At 45.8% G+C, this 15,622-nt stretch overlaps 1 protein-coding gene across 6 annotated transcripts in view; it reads right to left on the bottom strand.

The window, feature by feature from the left end:
• CPNE8 (copine 8) overlaps positions 1-15,622 on the bottom strand; it is a 61,068-nt gene that overhangs the window by 2,392 nt on the left and 43,054 nt on the right. For 4 of the 6 annotated variants that reach the window (XM_081023675.1, XM_081023676.1, XM_081023677.1 and 1 more), the window contains 6 exons: positions 8,835-8,881; positions 7,834-8,015; positions 7,386-7,513; positions 4,898-5,000; positions 1,184-1,241; positions 579-652 (listed from right to left, as the gene is read on the bottom strand). In XM_081023675.1, the coding sequence (XP_080879801.1) occupies positions 579-652; positions 1,184-1,241; positions 4,898-5,000; positions 7,386-7,513; positions 7,834-8,015; positions 8,835-8,881 (592 nt within the window). Of the gene's footprint in view, positions 1-578; positions 653-1,183; positions 1,242-1,285; positions 2,017-4,897; positions 5,001-7,385; positions 7,514-7,833; positions 8,016-8,834; positions 8,882-15,622 lie in introns of those variants that run through there. The other 2 variants (XM_081023680.1, XM_081023678.1) reach the window with 2 other exon arrangements.

Raw genomic sequence — 15,622 nt, forward strand, 5'->3', positions numbered from 1 at the left:
GAGCAGGTTTTAGGCATCAGAAAGTCACCCTTAAATTACCTCAGTTCAAAATTGTATAGCGCTTTAAAAGTGTGACCAGCACTTTGAATTGTCCTTGCTATCTAGAACCTTCCAGCCTGGTTTTCTGAAGAGCAAGCCAACCTGTATACATACATTTAAAAAAGGTAACGGTAAAGGGACCCCTGACTGTTAGGTCCAGTCGTGGACGACTCTGGGGTTGTGGCGCTCATCTCGCTTTATTGGCCGAGGGAGCCAGCATACAGCTTCCGGGTCATGTGGCCAGCATGACTAAGCCACATCTGGTGAAACCAGAGCAGCGCACGGAAACGCCGTTTACCTTCCCGCTGGAGCGGTACCTATTTTATCTACTTGTACTGCATGCTTTCGAACTGCTAGGTTGGCAGGAGATGGGACAGAGCAACGGGAGCTCACCCCGTCGCGGGGATTCGAACCGCCGACCTTCTGATTGGCAAGCCCAAGGCTCAGTGGTTTAGACCACAGCACCACTCGCGTCCCATACATACATTATGTACTCTAAGTATATAAAAGATCCGCTAGACAGAAGTGCTTTCTCTCACCTGTACAATATCTCTTTCTGCATACATTCCTCTTGAGGAGAGTCTTACTTCATCACCATCCAATTCTTCCATAGCTGAAAAAAAGACAGAGTAATGAATTCATATTGTTTGATTTAATCTGTTCAACAAAGCCCATATGAAAAACACATAGTTTTTTGTTTTGTTATTTATTTACATAGCACTTTATGGCCCAGTTGAACTTCTGAACTACAAGCAAGCAATTAGGTTTGGGTGTTTCACCTGAATTAGGCAATTCAACTGTATTGCTAGAAAATGTGATCCTTCCATTATTCACAAACACAAGATCCTGAACATCTGCAGCTGTTTTAAAATAGGGATTATATGAGTTCTCAAGGGAACCAGTTTTGGACCAGTTAACATTCCCATGCCATCTTCCAAAGGCAGCCTCAATCAAATCTGGAAGTTACCAGAGCATGGAGTAATGTATGTTTTATCACATAGGCTGCTTTGAGTTCATTTTGCTAAGAAAAATGGAGTATCAGCTACAAAAGAAAGATAAATTGCCATTTAAGTGATGATGTGAATTGGACCCTAATTCTGAGGCCTCCTTCCAAGAAAAGCATTCTGAAACTGAGGATGCTCACCGTCAAATTCAGCTGGGCCAACTCCTACTATTATTATTGACATCGGAAGCTTTGAAGCCTTCAAAAGAAAAAGAAAAACATATATGAACACTGTCACATAATTTAAAGATACAGGCAACTCTCAGCATCATGTGTGATGCAGGTATGCACAATTTAATTGTGGTGCACAACACTACCTTCAATCATAGATGAAAAGATCACATTTGAATACATACCTGTGATCCATAAAACATTTTATATACATATGTATGATTCAGCTCCTCTTTCTCAGTTATTTGGGAGGGAGTTTAAAAGCGGTTTGATGGCAAGGGAGGAGCTGAAGTAAAATTATGCTGGAAAAAATAATCTATATATACTCTCTTTCTTGCAATTTTTTCTACCTGTTTGCAGCAACAACCTGGCTATTTTGCTTTTACTGTGTTATTCAAACAAACACTAGGCACCATCCAGCCAAAATTAAGGTTTAAGATCCTGGAAGAGAACTCAGCATATACCCCTGATATCAACTGCACCAGAAGCAGCTGAAGTTTGACTGAATTGTGCTAAACATCTGTACGTCTGTCTCAGATGCAAAAAAAATGGTAATGTGTTTCAATCCAAGGACAGACAGAAAGGGCACTTTCTGTTACTTTTTATTCTAAACCAAGTTTGTGGAAGAAAAAGGAAAGGCATGTGCACCTAAACTCAGAACTACAGGGAAGTTACTGCTTCTTCTCTCACTCAGGCCAGGCTTCCTTTGGGTGCCTGGTAAGGAGAAGATATCATTGGTACTTACCTATGTAAGGTTCTTTTACATGCATGTAACATGACGTCAGGTGGGAATGGTGCTCCCCCTAGTGGTTGAAGGCAGAAATCACTACAGGCATACCTCGGGTTACAGACGCTTCAGGTTGCGTTTTTCGGGTTACGGTCCACCGAAACCCGGAAGTACCGGAATGGGTTACTTCTGGGTTTCAGCGGTTGCGGATCCGCAGAAGCGCTAAATCACGCTTTGCGCATGCGCAGAAGCGCCGGGTCGCAACCAGCGCATGCGCAGACGTGCCGCTGCGAGTTGTGGACGCTGTGGGTTGCAAACGTGCATCTTGCACGGATCACGTTCGCAACCCGAGCGTCCACTGTACTCTAATTGGGAAAAAAACTTAGTGGCGTTACCATGCCAATCCCAGCCAGTTTCTATGATGATAAGCTGGGATAATAGAGGCCAAAGCAGAACAGTGACATGAACAAAGACAAACACAAGACAATCCCTGCCCAAGGAACGTAAGCAAATATTGTATAAAGAATATGAAATAAGCCAATCATGCGGAGTGAGAAAGGCAGTCTGGAAGAAGGGTGAGACCCTGATGCCATATTACATGGATGTAAAAGAACCCTTCAAGGATAAGTAATATTGGTATCTTTTCCAAGCATGTCGTGGCATCTGATGGGACATACTCAAACCGAACCATATAGAGTGGGATACCTATGAATGAACTATTGGCTGTGTATGGGTTCAGCAGGACCTCCCAAAGGATGCCTCTGCAAAGGCAGAAACACCCACTTTATACTATTTAATAAAGCTTCCGGGACTAGCCAAGGTGGCTGCCCAACAAATCTCCTGTAGAGAAGCATTCAGAGGAAATGCAGGTAAAGTAGCTGCAGCCCTAGTTGAATAGACCATAATTTTGGCTGGGGGAATAAAAATGCAAACTTTTATAAGCTAAAGCAATGGAGGCCTTTAACCATCTAGCTAAAGTTGCTGAGGAGATTTTCTTGCACCAAGAGGCAGGGTAAAATGACTTTAAAAGGCTTCTTCAGTATCTGATTCCCCATTCAATCCTCCTCCATATCTAAGACAATAAAACCAGTAGTAGAGTCCTCTTGGAAATCTGAAGAATCTCCAATGGGTTGGGCAAACTATTTCTTATTAACCTCCCCCTAGAACGTCTCCAGAACCTGCCGAGCTGGAAACTAGCCCAGCGAAGTAGAGGTGAGTGGAGGAGAGATTGAGAAAATGCACACACAGGGTCCTTTTTATTCTTAATATATTGAACAGGCAAGAAAGGGAGCAGAGAAAGAAAAGGCAGAAGAAGATGAGAAGAGAAAATGGCAGCAAGTGGAGAAGGAAGGAAAAAACCTCAAACCCTGAGTTGGGGGGGAGGAAGTACAGTCAGACAAAGGGTAGGAGGAAAGAGAGTCACCAACACACATAAATTACCACAAAATAAGATAAGTAACAGGCCTGAGCTGACAACAAGAGCAGGGAGTTGAAGCTGACAATTCAGCTGGTGAAGGGAGAAATTGAAACTAGCTGGGGTTGGCATGGCAATGCCTCAAGTTTTTCTTTTTTTCCATGACACCAGCAATTTGTGCCTTCAGATGCTGGGGGAAACACTATTTCGACCTGATGGCATGATGTCAACTGTCCCCAAGGACGTGAATGGATACATACCAATTCAGAGAAAAAGTCCCACTGAGTACAACTGGGGACTCAGCTATACAGCTGCAAATAAAATGTTTTAAGTGTTTTTTAAGTGCAATATACAGTGTGACACTAGATGTCAATGATGAGCCTTATGGAAAATCCGGTGTATTTTTCAAAATGCTTTTTTAAAAAAAGCATTTTCAGAACTTTTTTTAATATGTGTGTAGATTCCACCTGGGTAAGTATGTACAGGATTGGAGCTTTGTGTTTTAAGGTGCTTTAAGTGATGGAAGACAGGATATGTATCTTCTGTCACCCACCAAATGCCTAAGCAAAAACCAGGACCGTGAAGGCAGCAGGGGACAAAAAATATTAATTTTGCCAACTCTATTTCTCCCTGTGATCTGAGTCAGATGAGGCCATATGGGATCATCCCTGGATCAATGCCTGAATGCTGTCATGGGCTGGATGAGGGCTGAAGTTGAATCTTGACAAACTGGGGTATCGTGGTCTTGGAATTAGGCAGACAACCTGTTCTTGAAGGGGTTGTTCTAGGAGCTAGTTTACAGCTTGGAGGGGCTCCTAGATCAAGCTTTGTCACTGGGGGCTCAGACGACTGGTGCCAAATCTTTTTATGTTTCAGTGCCAAGTTAAAACATGGTACCTTTTAAAGGCTGTGCACTATTAACTTATTCTATTGTTGTTGCATTTTAGGCTGAATTTTGCTATATCCTGCTCTGAAATAGTTGGCTGAAAATATGGGTTTATAAATGATTCATTATTAAATACTTAAGATACTTGTTCTGGTGGCATTCAACTAAGTTTTACTCAGAATAGATCTACTGACATTAGTGAACCTCATTTAGTCATTTCAATGGGTGTTAAGGGTTAATGCCTGCCCCACCAACCTTGATAAATTATAGATTATATAAATTATAGAAAATATAAAGGAGAAACGTAGTATTGGTACATATCGTTGTTGAGCTGTCCTACGTCTGTCATGTTAATAATTAACCCTTTGTTTTATTTATTTTAAATTTGTATTTAGTTTAATAATAAGTTTAATAAAGACAATTACAAAAAAATTCAGTGAATCTACTTAGCTGACTACCACCCTAAACAAATAAACATACCATGGTGCATTTGACAAAAGAACAGGGTATTCAACGGTCAGGGTATTCAAATACAAAGGAACGTGAAATCGTTAATGAGACAGAAATACCCAGGGCAATGAGTGGTTGCCCAGTGGGAAATACAGCACGTATTCTACTTTTAAAGTATTTTCAAGATCAAGTTTAAACATAACTTACATTCACAATAGACTCCTTTGTTTGAGCCATGTCAGAAATGACCCCATCTGTAATAATGAGAAGAACAAAATACTGGGAGCCATCTTTTATTGAGGCAGCATATCTAAAACAAAACACATACAAACACAATTACAGTTTTAATATGAGAATATAAAACTTTCAGATTGCTTTTAAATCTATGTACTACAGATAGAAACTAAAAACTCAAACGAAACATTCAAAATGACAGGTAGTAGTGTGTTTTATTAACCAGGACATAATTAGAAACTGGTGTATTTATTTATCAAGTCCACCTATCTATATTTAAGAATGCATGGCATACAATGGTCTGGCTTACATAGTAAGCCAAATTTACCTGGGGCTTGTGAACATGCAGACTCTTAAAGAATTTAAAGCTGCTTTGCTCCTTCCTGATCCTTTTCTTGCTCCCAAACCATGCTGAGCTAAGCCAGGGTTTGGGGCAGTGCTTTTGGTGGGAGGGCCAATATAATAGTGGCCTCATGGTTTTCCTTAAGAAAAATAAATAAGTCTTCCACTCCTAAATTGCTTATGATTACCATAAGCAATAATCACCAAGCTGGAAGTCTGGTATTTGGGGGGGCAGCAGCAGACCATCATTGCAGAAGGTAAGCTTTCCTAGTACTGTTCCACAACTGCCTGCACTCTCTGCTCCCAAGAAAGCTGGCCTTTTTGACCACTGGCCAGCAGAGAGACTTTCCTGCCCCTTCTTGGCTAAGAGCCCTGGGCCTGGGCTTGACTTCTGAGGGAGTGGCTGTATCTTTTCCTGAGCTGAAATGGGCAGCACCATCCCAGGGGAGTGGGGCGGGGGGGGGAGAGACACCAAAGGAGAGCTGGCCCTTTCTTTGGAGGGGGCAGAAGTGCAACAGCCACCTCCCTAACATCTAATGACTAGGGTAGATTCAGTGATGTAGACTATCTTGCTAAGTTGTATCTAGTTTAATCAACCTAAGATTTGTTTTGTTGCTTCTCTGCTTCTGTTTCGTCTTTTATCATGTGTCTAGGACAATATCGGGACGCGGGTGGCGCTGTGGGTTAAACCATAGAGCCTAGGACTTGCCAATCAGAAGGTCGGGGGTTCAAATCCCCGTGGCGGGGTGAGCTCCCGTTGTTCGGTCCCTGCTCCTGCCAACCTAGCAGTTCGAAAGCACGTCAAAGTGCAAGTAGATAAATAGGAACCGCTCCGGCGGGAAGGTAAACGGCGTTTCCATGCGCTGCTCTGGTTCGCCAGAAGTGGTTTAGTCATGCTGGCCACAGGACCCGGAAGCTGTACGCCGGCTCCCTTGGCCAATCAAGCGAGATGAGCACCGCAACCCCAGAGTCAGCCATGACTGGACCTAATGGTCAGGGGTCCCTTTACCTTTTAGGACAATGTCAGCTGTGAAGAGTTGGCAGTCCCACAACTGCAGAGGTCTGGGGGAAGGGGAAGGTATACTGAGAGAAGATGGGCAAGCCAAGCCAGATGAGGTGGGAATGGGACACAGACAACTGGTGGTTATGCTGCGTGCGAGCCCTTTCTTTACTCAGAGGAACTTACTTAATGCCAGGTCTACTTTAAGAGAGTTTCCCCTTAACCATGATTTGATTGTCGATGGGGATGTGGAGCCTGATCTGGTTTGTATTACTGAGACTTGGGTGGGTGAGCAGGTCTTGAGGGTCAGGGAAGGGGTGTTACTTTAGTCTATAGGAACTTGATCTCTGTCTCCGGGTATCCTGTCTGCTTGAGTGGCAATCTAGAGTGTTTGTGGCTTTGCATTAGGCACTCAAGACAGATTAGGGATTCTGTTGCTTTACCACTTGCCCCCTGCCTGAGGTGGTCTAGGATATAGTCTTGAGAACCTGCAGAGCTGTTGGCCTCTCACTGAGGCCACTAAATCTGGGGTTGCCCAGGACTTCACAGCTGCCATGAAAACCATGGGGCTGTCCCAACATGTCCTTGGACCAACCCACTTGCTAGAGAGATTAGGAAGATGTTAAACAGCTAATATAAAGGTAAAGGTAAAGGGACCCCTGACAATTAAGTCCAGTCGTGAACGACTCTGGGGTTGTGGCGCTCATCTTGCTATACAGGCCGAGGGAGCCGGCGTTTGTCCACCTCTACAGACAGTTTTTCTGGTTCATGTGGCCAGAATGACTAAGCTGCTTCTGGCAAAACCAGAGCAGCACATGGAAACGCAGTTTACCTTCCTGCCAGAGCAGTACCTATTTATCTACTTGCACTGTGTGCTTTTGAACTGCTATGTTGGCAAGACCTGGGACCAGAGTAACGGGAGCTCACCCTGTCACAAGGATTTGAACCGCCGACCTTTCGATCGGCAAACCCGAATGGCACAGTTGTTCAACCCACAGCGCCACCCGCGTCCCTCAAACAGCTAATATATTTCCCCCCTTTTTGTTTTTGGTGACTGACATCAACTCAGCATAAAGTCACTGTGCTGAATTTCCCCAGAATAATTAATGTAACCATTACCTTGCTACATGATTAATAACAGGAGCAAAGTTTGTTGGTCCATAAAGCTGTACAGATTTTAGACTCATGTAGTATGCTTCCATTACACCATCTATTCCACTGCAGTAAGGATTTTGCGGGTTTCCATTCTATAAGGAAAAACACAGGGGCAAAGTATTAATTCTTGTTTATAGGAATGCTGTGTATACCTCTTACCCAATAGCAGGAGGCTGACACAACCTCTGGTACATCTCATGATTAAAATGCAAATATATATAGCAGAAAAAAGGCCAATATTTTCTACAATACTCTTAAAAATTAATGAAACTGAGCACAAATGGATCCACAAATATATATATATATATATATATATATATATATATATATATATATATATGGAACCATGAAACACAGGCAAAGAGGAATTTTTAAATATATAAAATTTAAAAACGATAGAACCATTCCTTACCAAGGCAAACTCATGACACACTCTTCCGTCTGGCGGCAATTTTGCACCAAAACCTAGAGCTGGAAACATTTTGTCACTATCGTAGTCTTGAATTATTTCCCCTACTGCCCTCAGCGCCATGCCATAAGCATTCAGCTGGTATGGGTTCATATAATGGAGCGAGGTTGGGTGTGCAGGGTTACCTGTTAAAACAAAGCACATTGTTGAGAGGGGTTTGTGAACGTGTTGAGCAGTATGCCTTACAGTATCAGTATATGAGATTCCACACTAGCTCTGTCTTAAGTATTAATTCAGATATGGAATACAGTGTGTTTCCCATGAAGAATTTGGATTTAAGTGTTTGCTCCAAATATTCTTTTTTATTTGGATTATTTAGGTGTATAATGAGGCAAATTCCATAGTTTCTGGCATGCTGAAGAAACTGTGCATGCTTTGTGTGACTTTTTTTGAAGCATAGCCCTTCAAAACTGCATTAGCAACAGCTTTGGATTTCCAAAAGTGGCATGGACGGCTATTTTTTAAAAAAGCTAGAATGCTCAGTTTGGTATTTTGTTCCACAGATTGTGACTGTGGTTTCCAGATATACACAATATTTTTTACAACAAAAGACTGCCTAAAGAAAGCCATTTTCCCTCTCTAGAGTGTAATGGGTGGGTTCCTGGCTTGAATCCTAATTTCTGTGAGAAGAGTTATGCCCACAGAAGGTAACTTATTTGCCCCCTGGTCCAGCTGCAGTCTTCTGCACCTCCTGGGAGACCCTCTGAACAGTATTGTAATGGATATGGGAGGGGGATGAAATATAGAGGAGAACAAAAAAGTGGGGGGGGGGACGGGACACAAGGGTCTTTTTCTTCCACATAAATATTTGGATCCAAATCTTCAAAACGTATTCTCACTAGAGTCTCCACACAATAGGACAAGCAAAATGAAAAATACAATGCCAAAACAGTTCACAAATACTGTGCGGATACTCAGTTTAATATAAACAAACCAATACTTACCATTCGAAGCTGTGAAATCAATAGCCACAGTGAAATTTATTTGAGTCCTGTGAAATGAAGTAAACAGACAAATGTGAAAAAATCTGAAGATGTAAGTTGCTACATGAGGAGTAATAAATCAAGAAAAACCAATAAAATGTCACTTAGACAAATGTGCATGTTAACGATACACAGAACTGCCAAAGAGCATCAAAAAGGTTATACTATAGCATTACTTTGTAATTGTATACATGCATACCTAGGAATAAGCTCCAATAAACACAACAGCGCTGACTTACAAGTATTAGCATTATTTTAAATTCTTAACTGCTTGCTTTATAAATAGTCTAAGCGATTCATCAATTTTTTAAACATAAAGCATAACAAAACCGGGGCTAGGCTAGGAGAGCATTACAATTAAAACCATAGAACAGATTCAATAAAATAGCAATAAAGAACTTTGGCAGCAAATAATCACATTCCATCAAATGCCTAGGCAAAGATTAACATTTTTACCAGGTGCCAAAAACATGTTAATGATGGCACTAGGCAGACCTCACTGGGGAGATCATTCCAAATATAGGGAGCCACAACTGAAAAAGGCCTTTGTTTCCTCTGTCGCCACCTTGCAAGCCTCCCTTATAGCAGACATGTACGGGATTGAAGTATTCAGTATTTACTATTAAATTGCTACCTTATATGAGTAACTTCTCTAATGCAATATGCTTAAATATCTTGAGCATCTCACAATTTAAAGGGTACATATAAATTTAAAGTAGCAGGCCACAATTAAGAAGTGACAGTGCAAATTGTTTAAAAAGGAATTACCGTATATACTCGAGTATAAGATGACCTGAATATAAGCTGAGGCACCTAATTTTAGCACAAAAAACTGGGAAAACCTATTGACTCGAGTATAAGCCGGTTCACCACACCACAAACCTGGTGGTGGCGGCAGCAGCGGAGGAAGAACAAGCAGCCGAAAGGACCCTCACTTGAGTATAAGCCGAGGGGGACTTTTTCAGCATTAAAAATGTGCTGGAAATGTCGGCTTATACTCTAGTATATACGGTATCCTTTATTTGTTTTTAGGCTTAGGAAGGTTGACTTAATATGAATTCACAAATAAATATCACCTCCATTCAACATATACCAAAATTGCAGACAGGTATATAATGGGGGGGGGGAATCCCAAAGCCTCTTTAAGGTTGCCATATGTCCTCTTTTTCCAGGACACATCCTCTTTCTCATGGGTATGTAAAGTCGTCATAGCAATCCATAGTTAAAAGTAGAAGTCAGCAAATGTGTCCTTTTTCTTTTTTTCTTCAAAATATGGCAACCCTACCCTAGGTGTGATGGGACGATGAGCTGCTTGTGTGTAAAATCCTAGTCCCTCAGAGTTTGGTCAAGTTTGCAAACCTCTGTCTGTAACGGAGCCCCTTAAACATGGCTCCGTCAGTCGCTGGCAGATTCCGACAGTGGTTGCTTTCGGAATCGCTTCCAACATAAAAGCTCCTTAACAGAAACACGTCTTCTGGACTCTCTGCGTGACAGTTTCCGGCGAGGAGTGGGTGTCCCTACAGGAGGTCCTGAAACCTCCCCACTGTTTTCGCTGGAAGTGTCTCTGAGCCATCCCTCCAGCTCACTTTCCCTCAGCTCAGCTCCTCTCCCCCTACTGGTTCCCTCTTCAGCTGCTGAGTCTCTCCCAACCTGTGTGAGCCCTTTCACTTCCCTTCCTTCCGATGGCAGTTCCCTGACATCCACCTCCCCTCCAGGGCCCCCTTCATCCCCTCTCGCCCCCTCCTCTACGGGCGGTGAGGAGGCAAAACCCCGGAATGAACTTCCTTCATCTTCCGATGTCTCGAACACTTCTCTCCACCTGTTGCGGTTCCTGGTCTCGAAGTACTCCTCCTCCTCAGAGTCCATCTCCCCTTCCCCTTCCGAGTCCGAGAATCCTTCCAACTCCTCCTCCTCATCGGTGGTCCCAAAGTATTCCCTCCGGAACCTCTCCACAGGCTGAGGTTTCCTTGGGAACCTTTGATGGAACGTTTCTATCAATACCTCGTCATTGATATCTTCTGCCATTACCCAAGTGTTTTCTGACTCCGGTTCTCCTTCCCACGCTACCAAATACTCCACCTGATCCCCCTTCCACCTGGCGTCGAGGATTTCTGCCACATGGCTGCTGCATTCCCTTTCTTCTATGACCGGTCCCCGAGTGGCCATCCCTTCTCGTCCCCCCTCATACGGTGACAGTAACGACCTGTGAAATACTGGGTGCAGTTTCATGTGGTTGGGTAACCGGAGCCTGAAAGCCACTGGGTTGACCTGTTGAATGACCTCAAAGGGACCCAATCTCCTGGGTCTTAATTTCTTACAACCTCCTTTGAACGGCAACCCTTGGGTTGACAGCCACACCCTATCTCCCACCCTTATGGTTTCACCTTCCCTTCGGTTCTTGTCTGCCTGCCTCTTGTATTCTTCCTTCGCCCTTTCTAAGTTGAGTTGGAGCTGACGATGGATTGCTTCCATTTCTTCTACAAAATGCTCGGCTGCCGGGACGCTCCATCTCTCCCCTTCTCCCCCTGGGAAAGCCCTGGGATGACACCCATAATTAGCCAAGAAGGGGCTCATCCCTGTGGACACATTCTCGGCATTGTTGTAGGCAAATTCCGCCAGCGCCAACTTTTCTACCCAGTCATTCTCTCTGTCATTGACATAACACCTCAGGTATTGCTGGAGGACCCCGTTTGCTCTTTCCGCCTGCCCGTTGGTTTCAGGGTGCCGGGCAGTCGAAAAGTTGACCTCCACCTGCAGTAAGCTCATGAGCTTCCTCCAGAACCTGGAAGTAAATTGTTTTCCTCGGTCTGAGACCACCCTCAATGGCACCCCGTGCAACCTAAAAATGTGTTCTACAAATAACTTCGCTGTCTCTTCCGCCGTGACTGCATGCGAGCAGGCTACAAAGTGGCACATCTTTGTTAGTAGGTCTACCACCACCATGATGGCTGTTTTCCCCTTGGACTTCGGCAGATCAGTCATAAAATCTATCGACACTGCCTCCCAAGGTCGTTCTGGGGTTGGTAAGGGTTCTAATAGCCCCGCCGGTGCCCGCCTCTCCCCTTTGGCTCGCTGGCATTGCTCACACCCTCTTACATACTCCCGTACATCTTCCCTCACCTTAGGCCACCAAAATTCCCTGGTGACCAACCACATGGTTTTGTGTTGTCCAAAATGCCCCGCCGTGGGGCTGTCGTGCAACTGCTTGAGTACCCTCCCCCTTAAGTCTCCTTCAGGGATATACAGTGCCCCTTTGTAATACAAAGCTCCATTTCTTTCCTCGAAACCCCCTGGTTCCTCTCCCTCACCCCTAAGACCTCTGAGCTTATTCTGGGCGTATTCATCATTCTCTGTTTCCTCTACCAGTTCTCTTTGTCCCACCAATGCCGCCCCACACACCCAGCGGTCCTCTGGAATGACATGTCTCTCTTCGGGTGCTCCCTCCCCCTCCAAATATTCAGGTTTGCGTGAGAGAGCGTCCGCCCTAATGTTCTCTGGGCCTGGCACGTAACAAATCTCAAAGTTAAATTTGGAGAACTCCTGGGCCCATCTCACTTGCCGTTGGTTGAGCACTCGTGCCGTCCTCCAATACTCTAGGTTCTTGTGGTCAGTGCACACTTGCACCTTATGTTGTGCGCCAATTAGCAGGTGCCTCCATCTCCGGAACGCCTCATGAATGGCTAGTAGTTCTCGGTCATACACCGTGTAGTTCCTCTCGGATTTGTTCAGCTTTCGCGAAAAAAAGGCACACGGTCTCCACTCTGACTCCTCCTTCCCTGGCTGCAGAAGCACCGCCCCAATCGCTCTGTCTGATGCGTCAGTTTCCACTCTCATCGGTTTTTGTAAATCCACATGCAGGAGTTGTTGTTCCGAGGCGAAGGCCCTTTTTAGTTCCTCAAATGCTCGCTCCGCCTCCTCAGTCCAAACGAACTTCTTCTTACTGCTGAGACAGTCCGTAATGGGCGCCGTCAGGTGGGCAAAGTTTCGGATGAACTTACGATAGAAGTTCCCAAATCCTAGGAACCTCTGCACATCCTTCCTTGTTTTGGGTGTTTTCCATTCCAGCACCGCCTGGACCTTGCCGGGATCCATGGCCAATCCCTTGTCTGACAGGCGATACCCCAGGAATTCCACCTCCTTGGTATGAAACTGACACTTCTCCAGTTTCACCCACAGCTGGTTGGCTTGCAGCCTGCTCAACACTTCTCTGACGTCTCTCACATGCTGCTCCTCATTCTCAGAATACACCAACACGTCGTCTAAGAAGGCCACACAATTCTTGTAAAGCAAAGGCCCCAGGACGTGGTTCATAAACGATTGAAAGCACGCGGAGCCTCCTTGTAGGCCGAAGGGCATAACTAAATATTCAAATGCCCCCAAAGGGGTGAACATGGTGGTTTTCCATTCATCCCCCTTCCTTATTCGTATCAGGTTGTACGCCCCCCTTAGGTCCAGTTTAGTAAAAATCTTTCCCTTCCTGACCCTTGTCAAAATGTCGTCAATCCTGGGCATAGGGAAAGCCACTGGTTCTGACACTGCATTTAAGGCCCTGAAGTCACACACAAGCCTCGGCTTGTTCGTGTTTTTTTTATCCACAAAAAACACTGGGCTGCCCCCCACCGCCCTGGACTCTCTGATGAACCCTCTCTTCAGGTTCTTGTCAATGAACTCTCTTAGCTCCTGCATCTCTCTGTCTGACATGGCGTACAGCTTGCCTACAGGGAGCTGTGCCCCAGGGAGTAAATTGATTTGACAGTCAAAGGGTCTATGCGGGGGTAGTTGGTCAGCTTCCCTTTCGCTGAAGACGTCGCGGAGATCTGCGTATTGTCGTGGTACCTTCACGTTCTCCGTTACTTCAGTCCCTGCTAGGGTGGCTTGGGCCCCTGCCAAACCCTTTCCCTCTTTGCAGTGTTCTAAGCAATGTGCTGAACCAAAAGAAACCACTCTCTGATGCCAGCCCACCAGCGGATCATGTAACGCTAGCCAGCTCATCCCCAATATAATGGGAGCTCCTCCCAAGGTGGCCACATTAAACGCTATCAGTTCGGTGTGCCTTGCCACCTTCATTATCATTGGGACGGTCTGCAAGCTGACTTCTCCTCCCAACAGCTCCCTGCCATCGATCGTGGTCACCTGCAGGGGGTTGCTTAAAGGGATCGTCTGTATCTGGTGTTCAGCTGCAAACTCTTTGCTCATGAAATTGCAGGAGCTGCCTGAGTCCAACAGCGCCTTTATCTTTAGAGGGTGTCCGTTTGGCAGCTCTAGCGCCACTTCTATCACTAGGGCGGGTTTAGGAGGTTCTGGCGTGGGCACTTTCACTGCTCTTTGGCCTGGCTGCTGTGCCCCGACGGTGGCAGCCAGGCGTTGGCTTTTACTTGCTCCGGTATTTCTTCCTCTCTTCCCTCCACAGCTCCTACCATCCCTTGCCATTCCTTCCTCTGGGGGCAGACTCTGGCAAAGTGACCTGGCTGTTGGCAGAGATAGCATTTCCGGGCGCCTTTTCCCTCCTTCTTTCCCCCCTCACTGGGCTTTGAAACTGCGCGCGCGCGCGCTGTTCCGATTTCCATCGGCTCTGCCGGCGGGAAAGTTGGCTCTGGAATGTCTGGAATGCGGAACTCCTTCCAACGTTCCCCCTTCCCTTCCCGCCTCTCCAATGCTCTCGCCTCCTGGCGCGCTCCTATGGTCAGCGCTGATTTGGTCAGCTGGTCCATAGACTCCGCCCTGGGCGCCCGGGAAAGTTCGTCTTTCACAGCCGAAGAAAGCCCTTCTTCAAAGAGCATTTGAATGGGTTCCGCCGATAGATCCCACCCCAATTTATGGATCAACATGGTGAACTCAGTCCAGTACTCACGGACAGATCGGCTCCCCTGTTTGCAAGCCATTAACTGTCTGCGCACCACTCCCTGTTCAATATCGCTGGAAAACATCAGATCCATGGCGCGAAAGAACTTCATCGTGTCCTTTAGGACGTCACTATTCGCTGCCATCAGGGGTCTAACCCAGTCTCTCGCCCCCTTTTCAAGATGCCCAATCACGAAAGCCACTCGTGATTCCTCGTCAGGGAATTCATCAAACTGCAGATTGAGGGCATATTGCATCTCTGTCCGAAAGCCATGATAGTCTTTGGGCTCCCCCCCAAACTTCTGCACCAATCCTGGTACCTTTCTGACGAGCTGGGTGTCTTTCCCCTTTTTGTCTGCATCCTGAGCCCTCCTCTCCTCAAGCCTCGCCGTCTGCAGCGCTAGCTGGACCTCCAACACCCGGTACCTTTCTTCCAGGCTTGGACCCGCTCCAGCTCCTGCTTCTCCGGTTCCGGCTGGGTTGCTCATGATGCCTTCTCCTGCACAAGCTGCTCACGGAGACTGTCGGAATGCTGTGATGGGACGATGAGCTGCTTGTGTGTAAAATCCTAGTCCCTCAGAGTTTGGTCAAGTTTGCAAACCTCTGTCTGTAACGGAGCCCCTTAAACATGGCTCCGTCAGTCGCTGGCAGATTCCGACAGTGGTTGCTTTCGGAATCGCTTCCAACATAAAAGCTCCTTAACGGAAACACGTCTTCTGGACTCTCTGCGTGACAGTTTCCGGCGAGGAGTGGGTGTCCCTACAGGAGGTCCTGAAACCTCCCCACTGTTTTCGCTGGAAGTGTCTCTGAGCCATCCCTCCAGCTCACTTTCCCTCAGCTCAGCTCCTCTCCCCCTACTGGTTCCCTCTTCAGCTGCTGAGTCTCTCCCAACCTGTGTGAGCCCTTTC

Source organism: Podarcis pityusensis, assembly GCF_964106645.2.
Source record: "Podarcis pityusensis genome assembly, chromosome: 10".
Lineage (NCBI taxonomy): Eukaryota > Metazoa > Chordata > Lepidosauria > Squamata > Lacertidae > Podarcis > Podarcis pityusensis.